Genomic DNA, 24,178 nt, shown 5'->3' with positions numbered 1-24,178 from the left:
TGGACTGTGGCAACCTATCCACCAAAAAGGTTGTTAACAACTGAACAGGTTTCGTCTGATTTTCACATGCCATTCAGATTTTCTGTCCTGGTAAATGGATTGCAGACTGCAATCGTTTTTCTCATGCCTTGAGGATCCCTTTGCAATCTTATTCATCAATCTCAAAATCAATTTGCCTCATTTTCATATATAGTACTTTATTCCTGAAAACATTTTCTAGTCTTCTGCACAGAGATACAGTTGAGGAATTAACTTTTCATTTAAGCTATTTCTTAGATCTACTTTAACTCCTCTGTCATCCAGCATTCCAATTTTCTTAGTCATTCTTCTGCTTCTAATCTATTTAAATAACTGACCTCTTGATTTTAATGTTATTAATGTTAGGTTCCCTCAAAGCATTGTTTGCATCCCTTATTGTCTGCTTATATTTCTTTTCTGCAGCCTCATATAGTATTCTTTGCAGTCCCATCTGAATGTTTTTGTATTCACATGAAGGCTCTCTTTTAATAGCCTTAATGGTGCTGATCTTCTGTATCTCCTATGGCATGTGGGAGCTGAAAGGTAGAATTTGTCCAATAGGAATATGCTGTTGCATGATGCTCAGACTTAATATTTCGGTAGCAAAATAGAGTATGTTTCTATACTTCGAGTTTCCATATATTCTCTACAACAGATGCTGTACAATAGCCAACTAGATAGATAAATCTTTCAGAGGAACAGTTGTGTGTATCACTGAACATTATGCTTCCCCCCCCCTCAAAGTGGTTAACTAATAGTAATAGAGTTCAGAGTTTTTATTTTCTTTATGTGAAAGATAAATAATTCCAACTCTTTGCATTCCTTGGATTTTCTACTTTAGCGCTTGTTATGTCTTTCTCCATATGAACTAAATGTAAGACTGTTTGGCCTGGCTTATGGATTCAAACCTACTCTTGATTTGGAGGGAAAGTTAAATTATTGTGTTCTTTCCACGGCTGGTTGTGCAATCTGAAGTGGTGATTACCAAGTGTGTACTATTATAACAGTTACATGGTGACTGTGCTATGGATGGAAGCTGTGTGGAACATTCTCTGAAGGAGCCTGACAGCAGTAATTTGTAACCTCTGGCTTGAACCAAGGTTGAATCTATCTTATTGAGGAGAGAAGCTTTACTTTTTATATAAACAACTCAGATTGAGTTAATGGAGAGGATCAAGTGTTCCATTTTAGAGTTGCAAAGCTGTTTCTTTTGCTTCTCCAAATCTGTTCCCCAAATTAGGAAAAAGAAAGTGCATGTGAAAAAAATGTGTGTGGCGTAGGGAAAAAAGTGCATGTGAAAATATTTGAGGCACCAGATTCAAAATGCGGAGGGAAAAGAGAGGGTGTTGTGTAGATAGTCAGAAAGACCCTGGCAATCCATCTGAAGGGAGAACTCCTGCAAATGATGTTAATTTATCTCCTCTTCTGATGCAAGTTCCCAGAGAAACCTTGAACAACTCAGTTAATATGTTCCTATATCAACATTTAAACCTGATTCTGAGTAGTTTCATTGTTTTAATTTCTATCCAGCAAGTCCCAGAAATTGTAATCTTGGGGAAGAACTAAGAGTTCTTTGCTAAGTTTATTTGTAATTTATTCTGTAGATGTCTAGGATCCCTTAGCTGAAAGCCATTATTGTTTGGCTGGCCAGCAGAGACCACCCTGTGGATATTGGCTGTGTCATGCATAAAAACAAGTCATAAAATGATTTGTTTGGCTTGGACAATGTGATGTATGAAGCCCCTACTTTCGTATAGATTTATGTGGGAACAAAGTCATTACAGCTTGCTCAACAAATAATAGTTTTAAAACCCTGTTCTAGGATTATGTTGACTGTTGATTGCAATCTTATCTTTAATTTGCTGTTTACTGCTGTAAACATGACAGTCCTGCTTTCCTTGAATACCATTAATATCCAGGGAGTACCTAGATTACACTAAGTTTTATTTGATTTTTTTTTAAAAAAAAAATCCTTTCTGCTTGGCGTTAATGCCAATTTTTTTTTAAATTTACTGCCAAGGCTCAGGTCTCAGAAACTATTTGAATATTTATATAGACAGGGATCTACTATGAAACAACTTTTCTTTTTGTCTGAATTAATAGTAAATAGTAAACTGTAGATAAATTAAAGTTATGTGCATACTGTATGAACATATACACCTGAAAGGTAGAATTGAACTATTGGCCAAAACAGATAAGATGCATTTTATTTATTTATTAAATTTATTTGCTGCCCATCTCATTTTGATGCTATCTGAAGACTTAAGTCACTGCTTATAAATATTTTAGAGTAAGCTTTACTATATGGTTATAAAGGACAGTGTTCCCTTCTTCAATATCTGAGATTGATACTAAGTGTGGGTAGCAATTATCTGTTTATATTTTAATTTTTTAAAAAAAATCAAAAGCATTTTGGAAAGTTGGTAATGACATTGAACAGTAAGGCATTTCTTTCACTTCAACAGTGAACTACCTATCTAAACCAAGGATGTAAATATTGTGATGGTCTGAAAACCCACAAGGTTATCACAATTCAGGTGCTGTTTTTAATGAAATCATTCAGTTCAATAATTTTTTAGTAGAATGCCAAAGAACATTTAGTATTGCTTTTAACATTCAAATCATACAGCTTCATGTTGCTGTTAAGAATAATACATTTTTACCATTAGACTTTTTCTTCCTGTGAATGAGAAAAGATTTTAAGTGACATTGCTCAAAACTAAATTTCTAGTATTGCAGCTGTGTTTTTTTTTTTAAAAAAAGAAATGACTTGTTGTTCTCAGACCTTTTTGAGTTGCCCTATACCAGTGGTGGCGAACCTTTGGCACGGGTGCCAGAGGCGGCACTCAGAGCCCTCTCTGTGGGCACGCGCGCTGTCACCCCAGTCCTAGGCCTTCAGCTGGGTTTTATAAAACCTTTTCATTTTAGGTCTCCGCCACAGTGTGCAAAAAAAATAAAAAGATTCAATCAATCAGTCAATTTCAACTTCTCATGGGAAAAAAAGATCTTGCAAAGTTGGAATTGATTGATTTAACTTTTTAGTCCCACCCAGTCTACTGTTACCACTGCAGCCATGCCCACTCAATGGGCCATGCCCACCCAATGGGCCACACCCACCAGGCACCCGACGATGCATAAGTGGGTTTTGGGTTGCAGTTTAGGTACTCGGTCACTAAAAGGTTCGCCATCACTGCCCTATACGTCTACATAGCTGCAACTCTGGGGACGTTAGAAATAAATACCATAGAATTCAGTGAGAATTGTTTCCAAGAAAATTCACTCAATTCTAAACAGTGACACTAGGATATATATTGATGTCATCTACATCGCCCAGAGGCAAAAAAAAAAAAAAGTTCAGTATTGCAAAGGTATATCTACTGCTGGTACGTAGACTGTTTGGTTCTGAATCTTGATTCATAGTTCTATGTCAAGGGGATGAGTAAGCTTAAATGGAGTAAAATGAATCACTTCACCTCAGAGGAGCTTCCACTGAAAACAAAACAGAGTTACCATCATTATTTTAAAAAGGAATGTCAAAGACATTGAATACAACCCCCTAAATGATATAATAATGTCAGATCAAATTCAAGGCAAACCAATCAGTATTATGGTGATACTAACCTATGTTCCAACAGCAGAGGCAGGGCGTAAACAGTTTGAACAGATGTAACAATTTGCAGCATCTTGTAGATACAACACTGGCGAAATATATCTTACTAATTATAGGAGACGGGAATAATAAAATCGGAAGTAAAATAACATCTGAAATAATGAGAAAATGTTACCTTACTTTATAAAATGAAGCAGGAAACAGTTCTGCCAGGCATACTAAATGTTTATAGCAATTACAATTTTTCAACTACCTAAAAGAGGACTCTGCACATGGACATTGCCAGATGGAGAATATCAGAATGAAACTCTACATCAGACATGTCAAACACAAGGCCTGGGGGCCGGATGCGGCCCGCAAAGTGGTTTCATGTGGCCCACGAAGCCATCCTAGAAACAGCGAGGGAACGGCCCCTGCTGCCTTGGCCCTGGCCCAGCCTGGCTGGGAGCCAATGTACAATTTTGTGGTGGCCATCTATGCTGAAACACATTCAGTCTTAGCTCCACAAGGCCGTCTAGAAACAGTGGGGAACCAGCCCTTGACGGGTCAGCTCCGCCCCCTGGGTGCATGCTGGGGAGGTGTCACCCTTTGTGAGGAATGAAGAAATGGACCATGCCTTGGCGCTTGTCCCGGTCCCACCCCTTTCTGCCAGAGACCCTCAGATCTGTCCCACTCCTGCCCAGGCCCTCACAGGCCCCCTTGATGTGAACAATGTAGAGCTGGCCATACCCACCCAGTAGGCCACACCCACTCCATCCACACCTACCCAGTAGGCCACACCCACCCTGGTGACACCTACCCGCCCCCCCCGAGGGCAATCGCAATGAAGTTGAGTTTGACACCCCTGCTCTACATACTCTATAGGCAAAGATGGAAATTCTTTTTTGTCACAAAAACAAAGCCAGGTACTGACTGCAGTTCAGATTGTAACATTCTTGATTCAGAATTAGCACTTAAATTCATAAAAAAATACCATATAAACCAGTGGTTCTCAACCTTTTTAATGCCGCGACCCCCAACCGGTCGTAAGTCGAGGACTACCCAACCGGTGGTAAGTCGAGGACTACCCAACCGGTGGTAAGTCAAGGACTTTCTCTGCCTGGGAGCGCCGCGCATGCGTGGTGCTGCCCCCTGCGCCGGCCGAGGCGTAGCTGGCAAGCAGCAGAGACGGCGCAGGCCGACCACCGGCTGGGCCACCAGCTGGCCCACCCCAAGGGAGGTAAGGCACCCGCCGGGCCCCACGAGCGCCAGCAACCCTCCCTGCGCCCGCCGGCCTCCCACCTCCCACCCCTGGCCCTCTTTTACTTACATTTTTAGTAGTTGCTCAGCAGGGAGGGATGGAAACTTCCAGACAGCTCGCCTTCGCTGCAGACAACTTGCAGCACTGTTTGCAGAATGGGACTTTTGGCGGGCTCAGCAGGGCAGAGACAGCCTGGACAATTCCTATTGGCTTTTGAAAGCCTAGAATTAGACTCTATTCAAGAGAGTCTATTCTATTGGCTTTCAAAAGCCAATAGAATAAAAGGGAGTAGCACAACTAAGGAAAAGGGGGAAAAAATGGCGGACTGCGTTGTTTGGCGACCCCTGTGAAATGGTCATTCAATCCCAAATGGGGTCCCGACCCGCAGGTGGAGAACCACTGATATAAACAATATCAGCAATATTCCACATGATTGCATTATGAAGGTAATAGGTTAAATGTATCAGATTTGATAAGCACTGTATAATGCCTGAATAACTTTGGGCAGAAATTCAAGATATCACACAGGTGAAGCAAATAAAGGTATCTTGAAATGCAAAATAGTTATCTCTTGATATACTGAAAATACTGCCCCTCCCAAAAAACTCTGAAAGGCAATAAAAGCAGAGGAAAATTATTCCAAATAAATGCTGAGTTCTAGAGAAGAGCAAAAAGTAAGGTGATACAAGGGGTACAAAAAACTGAAAATAACTGAATATGAATAGGTCCTATTATTTAACAGAAATGGTGATTACTAGCATTGCTTCCTGGACAAGAGACATATTTAAAATAACAGATATATTTAAGAAAAAGAGGGAAATATTTTATCAAGTCTGGACAATGTTAGATATTGAAGTATAGGGACATCACATTGACAATGAACAATGTCAAAATTATGGTTTTCCCAGTTATTCATTCCCAGTGATGAAAGTTGGATCATTAGAAAGACTAAACAAGCAAAAATGAAGCTGCTGCTCTGGAAAATTGTTGAGAATATTTTGGGCTACATGAAGGACAAATATTAATAGCAAACTTAAGACTTAGATATTTTGAATATATACTGGAAAGACAAGATTCATTAGAGAAGACCATAGTGCTTGGGGGGGGGGGAAGCAATTCAAGGCAATGTTATTAAATTATATAAACATAAATTTTACAAGAATTTTAAAAAGCAGTTATTGACAGATAGTCCTAGTGAAATGGATCACAAAAAGTCAGAGGTCACTGAATAAGAACAACATAGATAGATAACATGACTTCCTTCCAAGAAAATATACATAGATTTTGCTGCTCAGTACATAATAAATTTCCAGTCCTGAGAATGTTGTGGTTGCTTTTAAATCAACAAGCAAATCGGGTGATAATTCTCAACATAACTAAAAATCCATCAGGAAGTATTGCTATTAATTACCATTTCTGTTAAATAACAGGACCTGCTTGGAATCAAGAATCTTTCACTTTTTAAAAGAATAGCTTTTAGTTTCCTGTATAGAGTTGACTGACAGATGATGGAACAATCTCATTTGCCTTCTGTAGACTAATTTGTGTCTAAATTTTAAATCCCCTGCACGTGATCAGGCTACATATGGACAAGGATTGTGAAATACACATGAGTTCCAAATGTTGAAATGCAGGCTATAAAGTTGAACAATAGCCTGCATAAGAAGGAAATTATTGATAAGTCTGCTTGGTTATGTTGTGATGAATTGTAAAATTAATACCAATCATGCTTGGTTTGGTGTATAGCAGGTTTGATTTTACCATATAGTTTGAAGATTTATGATGCCCATCTAATTAGATATAGTTAATCAATGCTGGATTAATGCCCAGTTTAATAACTACAAGATAACTAAAAAGAGAAAATGACAGGATCTTTGGCATCTTTAGTTCTCAGCTAAAATTATTTCAGTGTTTTGTCAAGGGCAGTTGCTGAATCTGGACATTATTTTTTGGTTATAGACTTTGTTCTCTTTACAACAATACCAGTAACAAAAAACTACATATAAAAGACACAGTCCACAGTCAGAATCAGATGACAGCATTGTTCCTATATTAATTTATTTAATCAACAATGTTTAATATTTTTGACTAATAGCACAGTTAGGTCGGATTCTGAAAATCTGAAAAATAGCAATATCAAAACACTTGACAGCTACTTAGGGAGGGAAACATACTTTTATTTTGATACTTTTGGGCAACTAATGGCTGCAGTGAGTGCAGCAATGTCACTATGATATTATACACGTAAGTAGGACTAGGATTTTCAGAGATTGGAAAAAAGAACCCTTTCATTGTGATAAGCCTTTCTGCTGACCTCTTTTTGCTTCTACCAAAATTATGTTTGTATTTTGGGGCATTAAATTTCACAGCAAAATTTCTGCAGGCCACCAAAAAGAGGTCAGGATTGGTCCATGGTTATTTATCTTTATAGGAAAGGACCATTACAACCTACCAAGCTATTAGGTATTGGCTATCCTATGGGGGGAGGGAGTGGGAAGAATTTCAGAAGGAAATCCAATTCTGAAATTATGTGTACTTGGTCAAGAAATTCAGGTCATTACCTGAACTGAGGTCACAGTGCTTTTTTAAATTAAGTGATACATATTCAGTAATTTACCAAAGCCAGGATAATTGAATTACCACTTAATATTGCCTTTGAAATGACAGCTGCAACTATTTTAATTGTATGTAATTTTCATTGCCTGTTTTGTTTGCTTTTTATTTTCCTTCAGTTTTACATCACCCCCCCAACCAGATATGTTTTTCTTTCTTTCTTTCCTTCCTTCCTTCCTTCCTTCCTTCCTTCCTTCCTTCCTTCCTTCCTTCCTTCCTTCCTTCCTTCCTTCCTTCCCTTGCTTTCTTTCCTTCCTTCCCTTGCTTTCTTTCCTTCCTTCTCTTTCTTTCTTTCTTTCTTTCTTTCTTTCTTTCTTTCTTTCTTTCTTTCTTTCTTTCTTTCTTTCTTTCTTTCTTTCTTTCTTTCTTTCTATGGCTTCTTTTGATTAATTTATTGCATCCAGATTGTGGCCCAGTCCTGATAAATTAGATTTTAAAGATGCAATGTTATTTGACTTATTTTTTTTCTCTTAAAAGAATAATGCAAATATTTCTTTGGAAATGTTTATGCAGTTCTTGCTTCTCATGTCCCAGGAGCCTCAAATTACTTCCTTAGTAATGGATTCAAGCTGTCTTTCTCTGTGTCTAAATAGAAGAAAATGCAGAGTTTTTAACATAGAGCAAAACCTAAAATGTAGTTTGGCATAGGCACATTTACCTGATGTGAATAATTTTTAGGTTACAAAGAGCGAGCTCCCAAATTATATCTTTATAGCCACCGATCGATCTAAGTCTGCTTGCATATCTCAAAAACTTGAGACTGAAATATGGTTCATTTCCTATGTATATTTTCTGTTTCCCAAATCTGTTTACAACAAAATTTTACTTGTACATTTTTTTCACCTGAGAAAATCTACAAGACTCTAGACCAGTGGTTCTCAACCTGTGGGTCGGGACCCCATTTGGGGTTGAACAACCATTTCACGGGGGTCGCCAAACAACACAGTCCGCCATTTTTCCCCCCTTTTCCTTAGCTGTGCTACTCTCTTTTATTCTATTGGCTTTTGAAAGCCAATAGAATAGACTCTCTTGAATAGAGTCTAATTCTATTGGCTTTCAAAAGCCAATAGCAATTGTCCAGGCTGTCTCTGCCCTGCTGAGCCCGCCAAAAGTCCCATTCTGCAAACGGTGCTGCACCAGTTGAGTAGTCCTCGACTTACGACCGGTTGAGTAGTCCTTGACTTACGACCAGTTGGGGGTTGCAGCATTAAAAAGGTTGAGAACCACTGCTCTAGACATATGTATATAGTTTTGCAAGCACATGTAGATTCACACAAGGATATGCCTAGTATTGGGAGTTTCTGGTCACAGTGGCTACTGTCTAGATTGGGTTTATACATGTTCAGCTTCCAGTAATACATCCCAGCCCAAACTGCGAGATACCTCGCCACCCAACAATTCTTGGAGGGCACTATGTGTATGAATGTATGTTTTATAGGTAATGCTCAACTTATGACTGTAATGGAGCCTGTCCATCATGGTTGTAAGTCGTGACGGTTGTAAGTTGGATCACCCACGTGATTCACCCTTTTCATGACCTTTTTTGTGATGATCATTAAGTGAACTCAGCCAACATAAAGCAAACAACATGGCTGCTAAGTGAACCAATGGTTCCCTATGGGCCGGTTTTGCCAAAAACCAGAAGTAAATGCTGATTTTTCAGCAAAACCATTATAAAATGTGGTCACATGTTTGTGGGACGCGGCAAACAATTGTAAATGTGGGCTGTAGAATAGAGAAAGGTGACCTGTAGTATTCCATATGTTTTTGAACTAGAATTCAAGGCATCCTTCATGATTTGTGCAGCTATTGAGAGTTGCAATTCAGAAATGCATGGAGTGCTTTATGCTGTTCTACCCTGCAGTATAAACTTTTTCAGCCTCTTGCCTGGAGACTGATTTGCTTTTCACAAAACGGAACTGAAACCAGAAACTGATGCCCTGTAATGCTATATTGCATGGGGTGTGTGTGTGTGTGTGTAAAAGGGCTTCATGTTGGACGCTTGAGAAGTGAGAATGAGAGCTCATGTGTCTGCCAAGGCTCTTGTGTGCCTGTTTAGTATTTCCACATTCATCTTGGGTACAGAATATTGTCTGGAAAAACAGAGAAGAACTGCTTGTACTTCTCAATGCTCAAAGCTTTGAATCCTTTCTGCGATGGAGGTGAGAGATGCAATGGGGTTCTTTTAGTGTGTGTATTTGTGTGTGTGAGAAAGAGAATGAGATTCTTCTTTGAATACAAAGTGCCTCTGATTGCTACATCTGCCTGCTTCTGATTTTGAGAAGCTGTTCTGGTGGCTTCACTGCAAGGCTAAGTTACAACTTTTCTGAATGGCTGTTGTTGTACAAGCAGACAGTTTGCTATGGATACTCATTTCTTATAATATCTTTGCTATATATTGGCTCTGACTGGCAATTGGCTAATGTTGACAATATGTTAATCAGAGCTTTATTTTCATAAGTTGTCCATTCCTGCGATTTTGTGCTTAAGTAGCTGCAAGTGAATGATGTATTGGGAGATGAGGGGAATCCACTGTTTTCCATTCCACTTTATGGATGCCACTTGGAACAAAACAGTATGGCTATACTATAGTCCTTGGTCCTTGGATTTGTCTGTACACATATAGGAAATACAATTTCAGAATAGTATGAAATAATTAGAGACATGTTCTATTTCAAAGATATGCTGTTATCGGTATTAAAGAACAACAAAACAGTAAACAAACCTTGAGGTACAATTTTGATATACTTGATTATTATAATGTAATAACTCAATTGTTAGGTCTGATTCCACACTGAGCCAAAATTAGCAAATTTTCGAACTAAATCAAAAGTACATGGATTCAGAAAGCAATGGATTAGAAAACTGAGCAAAAACCAAGTACCTTTGCAATAAAAAAGATTTAGAAATCTAGTTCGTGTATTCAATCTTTCAATAGCTAATTTAACAATAGAAATATTTCATATTTTGAAGAAAGGTTGATATATTTAATCATCTTTCGCTAAACAATAATTCCTTCTTATCTCTGGCTTCATATTATATTTCATAGTACTATATTCAAAATACCTGTAAATTGCTTTGTGGATTCAAGCTTATTATGACTCCTACAAAGAAGAGGAAGAGACAAAGAAGAAATCAGTGTTGTTCATAAATAAAATTAGGCTGATTAGCTAGTCAGGTCAGCCAAAATGTGTAGCTTCTTAATGAAAAATCATTTGAAAGGTGTGTCTTGAAATTTATTATGTATGTCTTAGAATGGAGTGATCTTCCATTTTGAGAAGGGAAATAGTTATTTGTGGAGTACATTAAGCAAAGCTGTTTCTTTGTGTGCAGATATTGGTAACGATCAGTCCTGTTTGCTTCTTTGATATTACTGTCCAAAACTATTTTTGTCAATCCATGTACTGTACAATATTTTAAGCCGGTCCTGCATTTTCGCTTAATCTTTTCTAGTGTAATTAATTTAGGTAGGAAATACTTCTCATTGCATATGTATTCTAGAATATTCCAATTTCATTTCCTAGATGACATTTGCAATTTCCCAATCATTTTTCTTTCTCTGAAGGATTCATTCAAGTTATGATATTTTAAGTTATCTTTTATAATTTCACATTTCAAAGGCTTTTATTCTCCTGATTGCCACTGCTTGCTCTTCTACTTCATACAAAAGAAGCAGCAAGACATAACAGCATGCAATTTGCTAACCAACAGCAAACAAGTTGACTGATTTTTTGAAAAGCTACCTTCATCTGTTTAACCCTACTCCTTGTTTCCATGCTAAAACAGGAACAAAGACTCTATTTAAATTCCCTTGGCTGCTGTTATTTAATTTGGACCTGACAGGAGGGAATTTAAGCAGGATGATTGAATGCAAAGTAGTTTTCAACTAATTAACAAATGTCTTATAATTTGTCCATGAGGGATACTGCACTTAGAAACATTGATATGATTTTCTCAACTTCGCTTTAATGTGCTGTTTTGAATCTTAGGGCATATCTAGATACTACTGAAATTCTTGTTGTATGACCTTTAACTGGATGAAATCATAGGCAACAGTTTTTGAACCAAGGTACCTTAAATGGCTGACTTACAGAATGTGTCCATGTGTCTGGGATCCATGACTCCCAAGGGATGAAATTTGGGAAAGTGGTGGCTACTTCATTGCTACTGGCTCCTGCTCCGATCACATGATGTTCACTTTCAACGTCACTTTCTAAAAGTACAGCAGGTGTTCATATTTTCACAGATTACATTTGATTCACCAGGTATCTGGTCAAGAAGCAGATCTGATAACATAACTGTAAATTTACTTTTATCTCATAGCCACTATGAATGCTGCTCAAGCCCAACAGTGATGTAAACCCCAGGCTGCTGCTGCTGCAGCTGGGAACAGTGAAGGGCAGCAATGAAGGCTTCCTTGTTTCTCTCTTTGTTATCTCAGACACCTCTTGGCCTTAGCTATGTTTTGATTAAACAACAGTTTCCCTGCTGCTGTGTCAAGCAGTTCTAAATCTCAAGTTGTTTTCTATACTTCTTCCTTAGCCAAAGTATGCTTAAGCTTGTTTTATTTATGAATTTTTTAAACCACTTTAACTTTAGAAGACTGAGTGATTTACAAAGAGCCTTCCCATTATTCTTTTCTCCAGGCTTCTGTCTTTTAGTTTACAATGAGTGACTGGAGTATTTCTCCTTGTGTGGCTAAATCAGCTTGCATTCAAGAAATGCCATCCATTAATGTGAAAACTCAGAGGTGACCTTGGTTGAAGCCAGTCCTCTCTGTGTGGCCTAACATACAGAATTCAGTACAGTATTTCCATTGGTTAAAAATTGCTAAAATGGTTTAAAAGAAATCTAAATCAGGATTCAGATACTTTACTACCCTTTCTATTGGAAAATTGATACAGTACTGAAAACATCAGCCTCGTAGTAATGGCAGGGTTTAATTAAATACAAAGTAGGATTGCAAAATAGGATAGGTTCATATGGCCTACTTTGTGAAACAGTTCTTCTCTAGGGAGGACAACACTTATATTAGGATAGACTGATAGTCAAGAGAAAGCACTATACTTCACTGGTTGATAGGATACTGTTACTCTTTGTCATAGAGCAGATATCTCGCAACACCTGGTAAGGAGGACTCCCAAGTATGATGGTTTCTGAGGAACCATGTTCCCATTCACTTACACGCTGTAAAGTTCTGATCTAATGATGGGAAGAAGAACTTATTTTTATTTTTTCAATGACTTGTCCAATTTTATACCTCTTTCTTTTCTAAGCAAAGAAGCTTAATTTGGCAATTTTTTCCATAGGAAAATGATTTCACCACTTCTTTGTTTTTGTTTGTTGAACAGAACTGTCCATAGTATTCCAAATATGACTCATTATGATGACATTTTTAAAAAATCCTTTCTAATGATTCTCAAGATGGAAATTGTCTTTTCCAGAACAGTTTAATTAAGTTTTCACCAAGCTTCCATCCCTACCAGAAGATCTCTTTCCTCGTCAGTCTCTCTCTTGGACTATTCGCCATTAGTATTTAGGCTTTTAAAAAAAATATTACTACTATGCTATAATATGCATCATTCAGTGCTGTTTATAGTAAGCCTCATCTAGAATTGGAAGGAGCCATCAACCTAATCTCTTGCTGAGTGCAGGAATCTAAATAAAAGCACTCCTGATACATTATTATCAAACCTCTGTTTGAACACACCCAGCGGAAGAGGTTAAGCACCTTATGCCTGATCCTCTTGTTTGTAGAAATCCATTTAGAGTTCTTCATTGCCCTTTTTCCATATTGTCCTCACTAAATAATTTGGTAGGATGGATAAATTTCATCAATCTTCTGGTCCCCCATAATTAGATAATTTAAGGATGAGTTAAAAATTAGCTGATTATTTTCCATTCTTTGTGGAGGAAGAGCTCTTTCCATCACCCACCATTCATAGTTATAATTGCTGATAATTATTGGCTGTGAATCCTGTGTTCCAGAATTCAAATTGTTATATCTGAATATAGTATCATATTGGGGATTAAATAACAGAGATTGCTATAATTACTGTAAAATGACTAAAGGGAATAATAAGCTATAAATGCAATTAAATCATGTACAAAAAGCTGTTTTACCTGTTCATTTTTCCTTGTTTTCTCCCTTCTTCCATGAAGGCAGAACGAAAGAAACCAAACACCTTGTTCTAATTGTAATCATTAATTGACAACATGTTCCACATATCACCTGCTCATAGGTACTGTTCCAGGAACAATGTCTTGCATCATAACATTTTTTTTCAGACAGTCCTGTATTATAAACTTTTTGTGTCCCATTATAATTGTCTTAATTTTCCCCAAAGAAACCTAGGAATTGTAGTTCAGCAGGAGTGCTGATCATTCACTTAGAAATTTATAATCTTATCTATCAGGATTCCCTAGAGAGGAGGATGAAATGTCCAGAATCTCTAGTCTGAGAGGTAATACCAAGTATTGCAAGCTGTGATGCTTGCTCTCACTTAGTGAATTTGCTTTTAATCCATGCACTAATCCCTGTTCCAATCATCAATAAATGTAATTCTAGTTCAGCTAAGTGCCTCCTAGTACTAAATGCATCCCACTATAATCAGTTCCACTAAATGGGTGCGCTGGGTGGTGGGTTCAGATGGCCTAGTGGGAAATTTTCTCTTATCTTATTGTAACATGGACACAGCCTGCTTCATTAGTCTGTAATGTGCCAGTTTAGTTCCTGATACTTTGGCAGGGATTCTTGGGAGGGATGAATCAACTGTATGACCAGTTCTCTTCTCCTACACAATTGCAAATCTTTTGAAGGTCCCTTTGGACAAAAGGCAACAATTTCCCCTGGTTCCCAGCATCTGAGTCAGTTTCTCTCACTGGCTTTTGTCCAAGACAGAGTTGGAAAAAGGGGTGGAAGAAAGTACAGCCTTGCTTCATTAACCTAAAATGAATTTGCTCAGGCAAAGAACATTTCTTGGCTTTTCAAAATCAAGGCCGTTTTTGTTCAAGCGCCATCCTTTCTCCCCCTCTCCCATTTTGCCTATGGATGGTAACAGAAACAACGTCTTCCTGCAAAGTTTCTCATAATCCCTGCTAAACTCTAGTGACCTACACAGGGGGAGCTTGCTGGCAGGAAATTGGATGCCTTGGTTGCCATCACACCTTTGCTAAACTTCTACATCCCACTGTGTTAGCAGTAGGGCAGAATCTTTTCTAGCCACTTGTCCTTCAGCACTTGGGATGGTTTTGGCTTTGATCTGCATCTCTGTGTCTTTTTCAGCAAATACTTTGGGTTCCTTATGGCCCCATAGATTAGCTCATCTGAATTATCCACAAAAAGCAGGCTAACGGGGAGCTTTTATAGAGGAGTTAGGTGGGTCAAACAGACAGGTTCTTATGCTTCCTTGGCCCTGAGAATGGTGAATGTGGGAACTGGCTTGGATTTGAAGAGCCTGATACAGGCATTCAGCCATACACTGAAAATGTGCCAAGCTTATAAGATCTTTAACAAACCCTTCCCCCAAAGTTTTTCTGGAAAAGAATAAATGTATACTTTGGGTAGTGCTTCAGTCTGTTCTTTGTATGCCTGCAGTACTTTAAAGGAGGAAAGAGAATTCAGATAGAGAGAAAGAAAAGAAATTCTATACCCCCTAGATATACATATACATATATACGTATACACACACACACACACACACACACACACACACACACACACACACATAAACACACACACACACACCTATAATAAAGGTAAAAAAGGATATATGCAGTGTTATCTTCATTTTAGATATCAAAAGGGTTTTGTGGCTCCCGGTGTTTTGTTTTTGGTGGGAAACCGGTCCAAGTGGCTCTTTGAGTGTTTTGGGTTGCCTACCCCTGCCCTAGAGCAACCAAACATGAAAAAATTCCAAGGCAGAAGGTGGATGTAACAATTTGAGTTTGGTTTATATTGTCCTGTAGCAGTCTTTGAGAGTCTGCTAAATAAGCTTGGTCCTCTGAGAGAATCTAGACTGGCAGGCCAAATCCAAAGGCCCCTGAAAAAAGAGGATGTGTCCCAATTCCTCTGTTTGTTGTAACTTATCAGCCTCTCTAATCAGAATTCTGAGTAACAAATGACCAAATAAACAATGAACAGTTAAGAATGAAAACTGTCTTGCCAACTATCTGGCTTTAACACTCTTCCTAGTGCCCCAGTATCTGAGCTGTGAATGGCAGGGGATTTGCTAGTAATTTTCCATATGTGATTTAGAAATTCTACTCCCTGTAATGGTGGTTAGCGTTACATGTGAGGGCAGAATGGGGCGTCATGCGGGAGAGACATCTTGGAAAATCTCTAGTTTCACATCAAAGTTTCCTGATTAAAAAAAAAAATCAGGTATAATTGAAAGTGTTATTTTTTCTAAACAAAATGTTCAAAGGAAAAGCCAAAGCAAGTGAGAGAGGATGGAGAGTTGCAGTTTTGCTTGTTTTTCATCACTGGAAAACAGAAGACAGATTTTTCCATTCTTTGCAATAGGAAAGTTACAGTTTCAGAACAGTAAGAATCTTGTAAAGAATGTATTTATTTGGGATTTTGAAGACAAAGATATTGGCGTAAGCTATTTTTCCTGTTCTCCCGACTCTTCTTTAAATGTATGTTACATCTGGCATCTTAGAAGGATATTATTGTAGTAAGCAGTCTGTCTATTGCTATTTGCAAATGAGTTGTCTGAGAAATAGTAATTATAAAATAATTTTTAAAAACAAAAGCTAATAGATATAGAATGGATAAATATTTCAATAATTTTAGTATGCGCAATGTAGTTGGCATTCAGTTTATAAGAAAGCAACTGTAGTAGGCTAGCATTTTCTTAAAAGCCTTTTCCTTCCTATTTTCTGTGATCTAGTATGCACTGGGTTTTACCATTCTTGCAGCCATTAGTCATCAGATATTTTACTGTTACAGTAAGAAAGGAAGGCCATCAGGAAAACTAGATTTACTAGGTTTCACTTTATTTGCAACTGTCATTCAATAGCTCCATCACAGATGCCAGAGGGGAAAACTAAAGTCCTTACCACATTAAAAATAACCCTCTTTATCTTTGTTTCCATTTTCCCCTCCATCTTTCTTTCTTGTTCTGTCTTTAAATTGAGGAGTGCCGTTGTGCTTTTTTATTGATCATTCTAGTGTAAGTGCAGGATATAAAAACAAAAGGTCAGTAGTAAAATTTACCTTGTGCTGTATCATGGCACTAAGCATTTCCCTGCATTTAGACCCACAGCATTAGCTTATATAAAGGCTGAAACTGGCAAGAAGGAAACCAGCAGTTCTTAGGCCAGAAAGAATTGCTGTGTAAATATGGAACAGATGGTCTGACTCTCAAGGTTCAGAAAAGAATGGCCAAATATCTTTTGGCTCAAAAAAGAGGGAGGAAAAGGCCCTGAGACTCTTCCTCTTTCCCTCCCTTACAAGCAGCTTAACTCCTTCTTTATGGAGCAGGTTGATTTTCTGTGTATATATATAATACCTTGTTGGCAATAACTTATCTAGCCATGTTAAGTTTGAGAAGCTCATTCTGTTAGCTAGCTGCGTGAATGCAGAATTTAATTTCCAGAGTAGAGATTTATTACCATGACTGGTGCAAATGCTTCCAGTATGGTGAAGTGAAATGCAGAAAGCTGTGAATCATGGTACATGTCAAGATATGTATGTGTTGTTCTGGTGTGTTTGAGCCCAGCATTTATCCTTGTAGTATCTTGTGGATGTTTTGGTTCTGTTATGCAAGAGGTTTGGGTTATTTAGAAGATTATTTGCAGAAAATCAAACTATTTACAGAATTTAGGAAAGCTACTTGTTAACCCTAAAGTCTTTCACAATTAATGCTACCTATAGCAGGAATTCTTTTTCCTCCTCCTCCTCCTCCTCCTCCTCCTCCTCCTCCTCCTCCTCCTCCTCCTCCTCCTCCTCCTTCCTATTTCTCCAGTTGCTGAATGCAGAACTCCTGGCAGTAAAGTTAAGATTTTTATGCCCATTGTTTTGTGTCGGCGGTTTGCCAACTAGCATGAATTATTTGTCACGCTGCTGTATCGGCACTTGGTTAATGCCCTGCAGGATACATTAGAAAATTGCCAGTGTCCCTAGTACCTTGAAAACCATGATACACTAAGGGAATGTTGCATAGTACGGTATTGTTTTATTTCCCGTTCTAAAATTCTGCCCAATTTCAATAACAAAAACCATCCAGTGCTACAATAATAAATTCAGCCACTGTTGTTATAAGATATTTGTGATGTCGGAGGATAATTGGTATTTATGGGAAATAGAATGTTGAGAATTAGAAATAGTATTATAGTCTGTGAATGAACAGTCCTTTTGGTTTATTGGCTGGATTTTGTAGCCAACTACTATGACCACTGGTTTGGAAGCCAAAGCAGGAACATGACAACGGCAAGAGAATTTCACTGGAAAGTAGTAAACCCCCCTCCCCAACTCTCAGTGGGATAGCACTTTCCTGGCAGAGTTGATGCTCAACTTTGAGATCCTCTTGGACTTACGATCCTGCTTGAGAATGCTGTAGCTGGGGGGGAGGGCTTTGCACAGATCCATTTTGTGCCAGTTGAACCCATTCATAGACCAAGAGGCCTTGCTCACAGTCACTCGTGGCCTTTCCACTTCCCAGTGATGAGAACACTCTGTATGGAGCTTCCTTTGATGAGCTGCAGGAAATAGCAATTGATCCAGAATGTAGCAGGTGCACGGTGTCAGTGCCATCTGGTTTGTAGCATTGCTGCACAAGCTGCACTGGCTTCCAATTTTTCTGGTACTGATTATCACCTTTGAAGCCCTAAATGACATAGTACCAGCTTATTTGTCGGATCGCCTCTCTGTGAGGGTATCTGCTTATTTCACTAGATAGATGGGAATGCTCCAAGTGTCTTCTGTAAAAAATGTAATATGCCTTCTCAATAGTGGTCGCTATCTTGTAGAACAACCCCCCCCCCATCGGCAGGCCATTAATCTTCCAATAGGCCTTCAAAAATTAGCTCTTCTTCCAAGCATTGGGATCCAGTGAAGCTGGTATTATTGGGAAGTGTTGTTTAAGAGTGCCAACGCCATGCCTTTTGAGATTTTGTTTTAGGTTTTTAATTTTTTTACATGATTTTATTGTAATTGCTGTAAGATGTCCAGGATTATGGCATATAAAATGGGCATCCATATATGTTTTCTAATAAGTGACTAAAGAGGCTGAAAAATTCTGTTTAAAAAAATTCTTCACTTCAACCTTAAAACAACGAAAAATGCTGCTTTACATCAAATACTCTGAACTGCTATTGTCTACTCCGTGTTTCAGGTTTTCCGAACAAAGGTATTTGTGATCACTTGCAACTTAATCTTTTTTAATTCAGGCTTCTAGGAATAGAGTAGGTTTCTACCCTAAAACAAAACTGTTTATCAAGAACAAGGTTAAATCTACCGAAGTGATAATATGTTTATTTAAGGTTAAAGTGGATTATGGTAATTGTAAATTAATAAAGTTTAAAAACAGGATTAGGATTTATAGAAATTTAATATAGAAATGGATTATTTTAAATATATTATATTATTTGAGGGAAATAGAGAGGGAATATTTAATGTATTTACTTAGGTTATTTTATATGGATTTATTGTTGGATAAACAACAACCCCAGCACCACTGTGTGTCCCGAGCACTTTGTTGTAAGAGTTAAAAAACTAATAAAATTTGTTTTTTTTTTTTAATAAAAAGAACAAAGTTAAATTTGTTGCCTTCTAATAGAAGAATTTTTGTCTTGTTTCGTTAATACTGTAGCTGCATTAAAAAAAAGTTCTCTTTGTGGCAGAATAAACAAGAGTCTGTTCTTTGTGGATTGCCTGAAATAATTGCCACTGCCAATTAATCTTCATCTTATCCCATGTAAGAAGCCAAGGCAAGCAACAGCTGATGTTGATTGAATTCATCTGTGAACAACTACAATTGAATTAAGCCTTTGATAAAAACTAAGTACCAGCAGTAATATTTGTAGTCTCTTACTTATTGTGGAATAAATATTAACAGCTATTTTAGTTTTGAGATTAAAACTCTTATTTTTGGCATTCCACATTTTAATAATTTACTGCTATATTTTATAACTATGGAAATCTCTAATTAGCCAGCAGGGTTGATGAAGAGAGTTTTTGACCAAATTCAAGTAGACATGGATCTAGAAAATAATATACTTTGAATAGTCCTGGAGTTGGTCACTAACCATTTACTGAAGGATCTTATATTGTATAAGAAAGATATGTAAATAAATGGCCTAGAGTTGCCTACTTCTAAACCTAAATTAGATTTTTTTTCAGAACTGTCATTAGTGCTGCAATTGCTCTGTCACTCAAGGAGGCATCATAAATTCCTGCAACTAACTGTCTCTTCTTTCCTTATCATCTGTTAAGAAGCCTAATTAATTAATTAATTATTAAATTAATTAAAGAAGAAAGCTGAGTGCAGCTCCAGAGGTCAGCAAGGAAAGGTAATGAAGTTAACTGGGATGAGCAGTATAAACAACTTGAAGTAGCCTACATGAAGGGTCACACCAGGAATGCATTTATGCAAATGAAAATGATCCGAACATCATTTATTGCTTGTAAAGGTATCATTAAAAACAAGCAAGGGAAAGAATTGTCTGACCAAGAAGGCATCAAGAACATATGGCAAGAATGTACAGAAGAACTGTATGCAGGTAGCAAAGGAGCCCAGCCTCAGGGTGATGAGGAAAGAGAAGTAGAAATAGAATCGACCATCCTTGAGGAAGAGATCATATAGGTGATGAACCAACTGCCAAACAACAAGACTCCAGATGTTGACACTATCCCTGCAGAATTACTTAGACCTGTACCTCCCAATGTCATTAAAGAACTGTGCGAGAAAATCTGGGAAGCTAACACGTAGCCACAGAATTGGAAACACTCAGTGTTCATTCCACTGCCAAGAAAGGTTGACTCTAAAGATTACTCCAATTATCGCACAATTGCTCTCATCCCTCACATAAGGAAGGTTCTGCTTAAAATTATATAACAATATCTACCACCAGCCATCAAAAGGGAACTATCAAATGTCCAAGCTGGCTTTCAAAGGGACATGGCATCTACGATCATATTGCAACTCTGCACTGGATCATGGAAAAATCTAATGAATACCAAAGGATCATTTACATGTGCTTCATTGACTACAAGAAAGCCTTTGATTGTGTTGATCATGAAAAGCTATAAGACCTGGGGGTACCAGCACATCTGGTCAAGTTGGGTGCAATCATTGTACACAAATGAGGAAGCCACTGTGCAAACACTATATGGAGACACCGATTGGTTTAAGATAGAGAAAGGAGTGGAACAAGGTTGCATTCTTTCCCTTTCTTATTCAACCTGTATACCAAAATGATAATGAGGAAGCTAAATTGTGAAGAATCAAAAATGGGGGTAAAAATTGGTGGAAGAAACATCAACAATCTTTGATATTCTAACAATACAACTCTCTTCTTAGAAACCAAAGAGGGCCTGGAACATCTGATCAAGAAAATCAAAGAAGAAAGCGGGAATTTTGATCTCTTCCTGAACATCAAAATGACCAAGCTCACGACCACTACAAGGAAGAGAAACATCAAACTAGTAATTGATGGTAAAGAGTGGAATGTATGGAAAAATTCACTTTCCTAGGATTACAGATAACTCAAAGAAATGAATGTAGCACATAAATAAAATGTCAGATTGCACTGGGTCTCACAGCAAAGATGAACATGAGCCGAATATGGAAAGGAAGGACATCAACCCGGCAACCAAATATAAATTACTTTGCTCTGTTGTGTTCCCCGTAGCTACCTATGGTTGTGAAAGTTAAAAAAGCAAGACAGGAAGATTTGTTGGAGCTGTGGTGCTGGAGAAGGCTCCTGTGTATTCCTTGGATAGCAAACATGACTAACAAGCAAGTACTGGAACGCATAACACCAGACATGTCACTAGAAGGCAAAATCATGAAACTGCATCTCACTTACTTTGGCCATAAATTGCGGGGGAGTTTATTGGAGAAAGCGATTATGTTTGGAAGAGTTAGGGGTAAAAGAAAACCAGGCCATCAAAGAACACAGTGGCTGCACACTATTAAAACTGGCACCCGCCAGAACATAGAAAAACTCAAAGAAATAAAAGTTGGAAAACATGGAGAGATCTGGCCCATAGAATCACCAAAAGTTGGATTCAACTGAATGGATAACATCATCATCAAGAAGCCAAACTGGGAAAAGGATAAACAATTTGTCACACCTGCCCTAAGAATCATGTGAAATGTTAATACCACTTTACAATGCCTTGGTAAGGCCACACTTAGAATATTGCATCCAGTTTTGGTTACCACAATGTAAAAAAGATGTTGAGACTGTAGAAAAAGTACAGAGAAGAGCAACAAAGATGACTAGGGGACTGGAGGCTAAAACATATAAGGAACGGCTGATGGAATTGGGTATGTCTAGTTTAATGAAGAAAGACGAGGGGTGACATGATAAAAGTCTTCCAATATCTCAGGGGCTGCCACAAAGAAGAGGGAGTTAAGCTGTTCTCCAAAGCACCTGAAGGCAAGACAAGAAGCAATGGATGGAAACTAACCAAAGAGAGAAGCAACCTAGAACTAAGGAGAAATTTCCTGACTGTTAGAACAATTAATCAGTGGAACAACCTGCCTCCAGAAGCTGTGAATGCTCCAACATTGAAAGTTTTTAAGAAGAGACTGGACAGCCATTTGTCCGAAATGGTATAGGGTTTCCTGCCTGAGCAGGGTGTTGAACTAGATGACCTCCAAGGTCCCTTCCAACTTTATTATTATTATAAGAATTTGTCTGCATCATTGGATATCAGTGAACTGGAACTTGAAGTACCAATATAAAGTCAGTTTTGTTTACCAGATGATTAAAACCAGTATTGATATATAATATTTTAAGCTGGCATGTCAATGTGGTGTAGTTTCGAAAGCTGCAGAAGCAAATAATTGTTCTTTCAGCTGTATTACTTAAAGGACTCAGTGGCAAGCTTAAAATCTAAACCAGGCACACTCTTCTTTCCTTCACTGAATGTCTTTGTGAAGAAGACAAAAAAAGCTTCTGATTGTGAATAATTTTCAAAGAATCTCCTTCTGCCCACCCTACAATTATTTCAAGATACGTGAACGAAGCATCTGGGCCAGAATACATTGAAGCAATTCAGTGTAAAGATATCTTGAGGTTATTTCTTTATATGCATAGCAATATATGTTTCCAAATTCATCCAGAAGCTACCCCAAAGGGCATAGGTAATTCGTTTCTTTAGAGCCGGTTTTGTGATTTCTCTAAATTTTTCGGATTATGCTATCAAATTTAATGGCAAAATACAAAAACTCAGGAATGTTATTTTTAATGAAATTAGAAGAAAAGAGAATGTTTCAGAACTCTACAGGGTCTAAAATGCTTACTGCTTAAGAAACGTCATAAGATTCTCTCCAAATTCTGAAAATTTCAGTCTGTTCCTGTTGGGAATATCATATCGGAGCAAGAAGCCCTTATAAGTAAGAATTCACATTTTTGTAAGTATTGTCCCCACCATCCGAACTTAAACTAAAAACACAAGAGGGCTGGAAACAGTTATTCAGAAACTGTGTTTATAGTACCTCATTGGGTTGGTAATGCTTGAGTGATGCTTTTTATCACCAAGGCAGATCGACTTGATTTGTTGTTGACATTGTAAGGTTAGTAGAGGCCATGCAGTTACGTTTTGGAAACTTAATTTTACAAAACCAAAGAAAGAATAAAAGATTTTTCTCCCATGGAGAGTTTTGCTGTCCAGGAGTAGCTGCTTTAGCTAAGGCTGGGATGGTCAACTTTCCTGGATTGTGCAGCTTATTCTTCCAAGTAGGTGGAAAGCCACAGGCAGCTGGTGATGTGTGACATTTTTGGAAAATGCAGAAGCGGTTTTTCAAATTTCAGAATCAAATTCAGTTGCAAAATTGTCAAATATCACTGGTGTGATTTGGATCCTGGGAGAGTGTAGTTTAAGGGTGGAAATGCCACTCCCATTCCAATGCTTATTTTAAGCTGGGATGGCTTTATCAAACATTGGTTACAATTTGGTAGTATGGTGTTATTATGCTGGGGACTTATGCAGACCATGAACTATATACTGTCTGCCCCCGAGATAATTGGTTGGCTTCTCCAAACAAATGGTCAACTGTTCATTTGCTTCAAAGGGTTGATGTCATGCTGAGACTGGATGTATTAAGCTGCATTGCAGGTTTTTACTATAAGGCTTGGTTTCCGATCAGAGCAGTTTCTCCAGTCAGTTCCCTTTTAAAATAGAAAGGATGTCTGAAACCTGCTGGCTCTTTGATGGCTTAAATCCAATTCTTGTCCAACCTTCTTATAATCCTTTAAATTTCTGGTTTTTGTTTCACTTGTTTTGGGTTTTTGTTTGGTTTATTTTGAGCTTTTGTTTTGTTGTTTTGTATCCTATATATGAATTAATACTTTTTCAGTGGTTTGTTTACCATTGGCATCCATTCATCCAGCTAATGAGATTCTACGAAATGTTATTATGCAGCAGTAGTATTTCTGGAAATCTTTGCTATGTTGCTATGTCAAGGTTACACGACTCACTGCATTGCAGCTTTAGATTTTCAGCACCCCTGGTACTTAAA

General features: G+C 37.9%; 1 protein-coding gene and 1 long non-coding RNA gene across 7 annotated transcripts in view; one reads left to right on the top strand and one right to left on the bottom strand.

Moving 5' to 3' along the window:
- PKN1 (protein kinase N1) overlaps positions 1-24,178 on the top strand; it is a 78,039-nt gene that overhangs the window by 7,532 nt on the left and 46,329 nt on the right. Inside the window, exon 1 of one of the 4 annotated variants that reach the window (XM_039349184.1) lies at positions 8,697-9,643. The exons of the other annotated variants lie outside the window; for them this stretch is intronic. Within the exon in view, the coding sequence (XP_039205118.1) occupies positions 9,638-9,643 (6 nt within the window). The 5' untranslated portion in view covers positions 8,697-9,637. Of the gene's footprint in view, positions 1-8,696; positions 9,644-24,178 lie in introns of those variants that run through there. 4 annotated transcript variants of the gene reach the window in all.
- LOC120310601 overlaps positions 3,100-24,178 on the bottom strand; it is a 29,599-nt gene continuing 8,520 nt past the window's right edge. The window contains exons 1-5 of one of the 3 annotated variants that reach the window (XR_005557409.1): positions 13,605-15,165; positions 11,573-11,694; positions 10,548-10,585; positions 3,640-3,780; positions 3,100-3,507 (exon numbers count right to left, since the gene is read on the bottom strand). This is a non-coding gene — a long non-coding RNA (uncharacterized LOC120310601). Of the gene's footprint in view, positions 3,508-3,639; positions 3,781-10,547; positions 10,586-11,572; positions 15,166-24,178 lie in introns of those variants that run through there. The other 2 variants (XR_005557410.1, XR_005557408.1) reach the window with 2 other exon arrangements.

This window comes from Crotalus tigris, unplaced genomic scaffold, assembly GCF_016545835.1.
Source record: "Crotalus tigris isolate CLP2741 ecotype Arizona unplaced genomic scaffold, ASM1654583v1 scf7180000018229.695902, whole genome shotgun sequence".
NCBI classification, from domain to species: domain Eukaryota; kingdom Metazoa; phylum Chordata; class Lepidosauria; order Squamata; family Viperidae; genus Crotalus; species Crotalus tigris.
The sequence above is the reverse complement of the archived record's forward strand: the minus strand, read 5'-3'. Positions and strand labels throughout refer to the sequence as shown.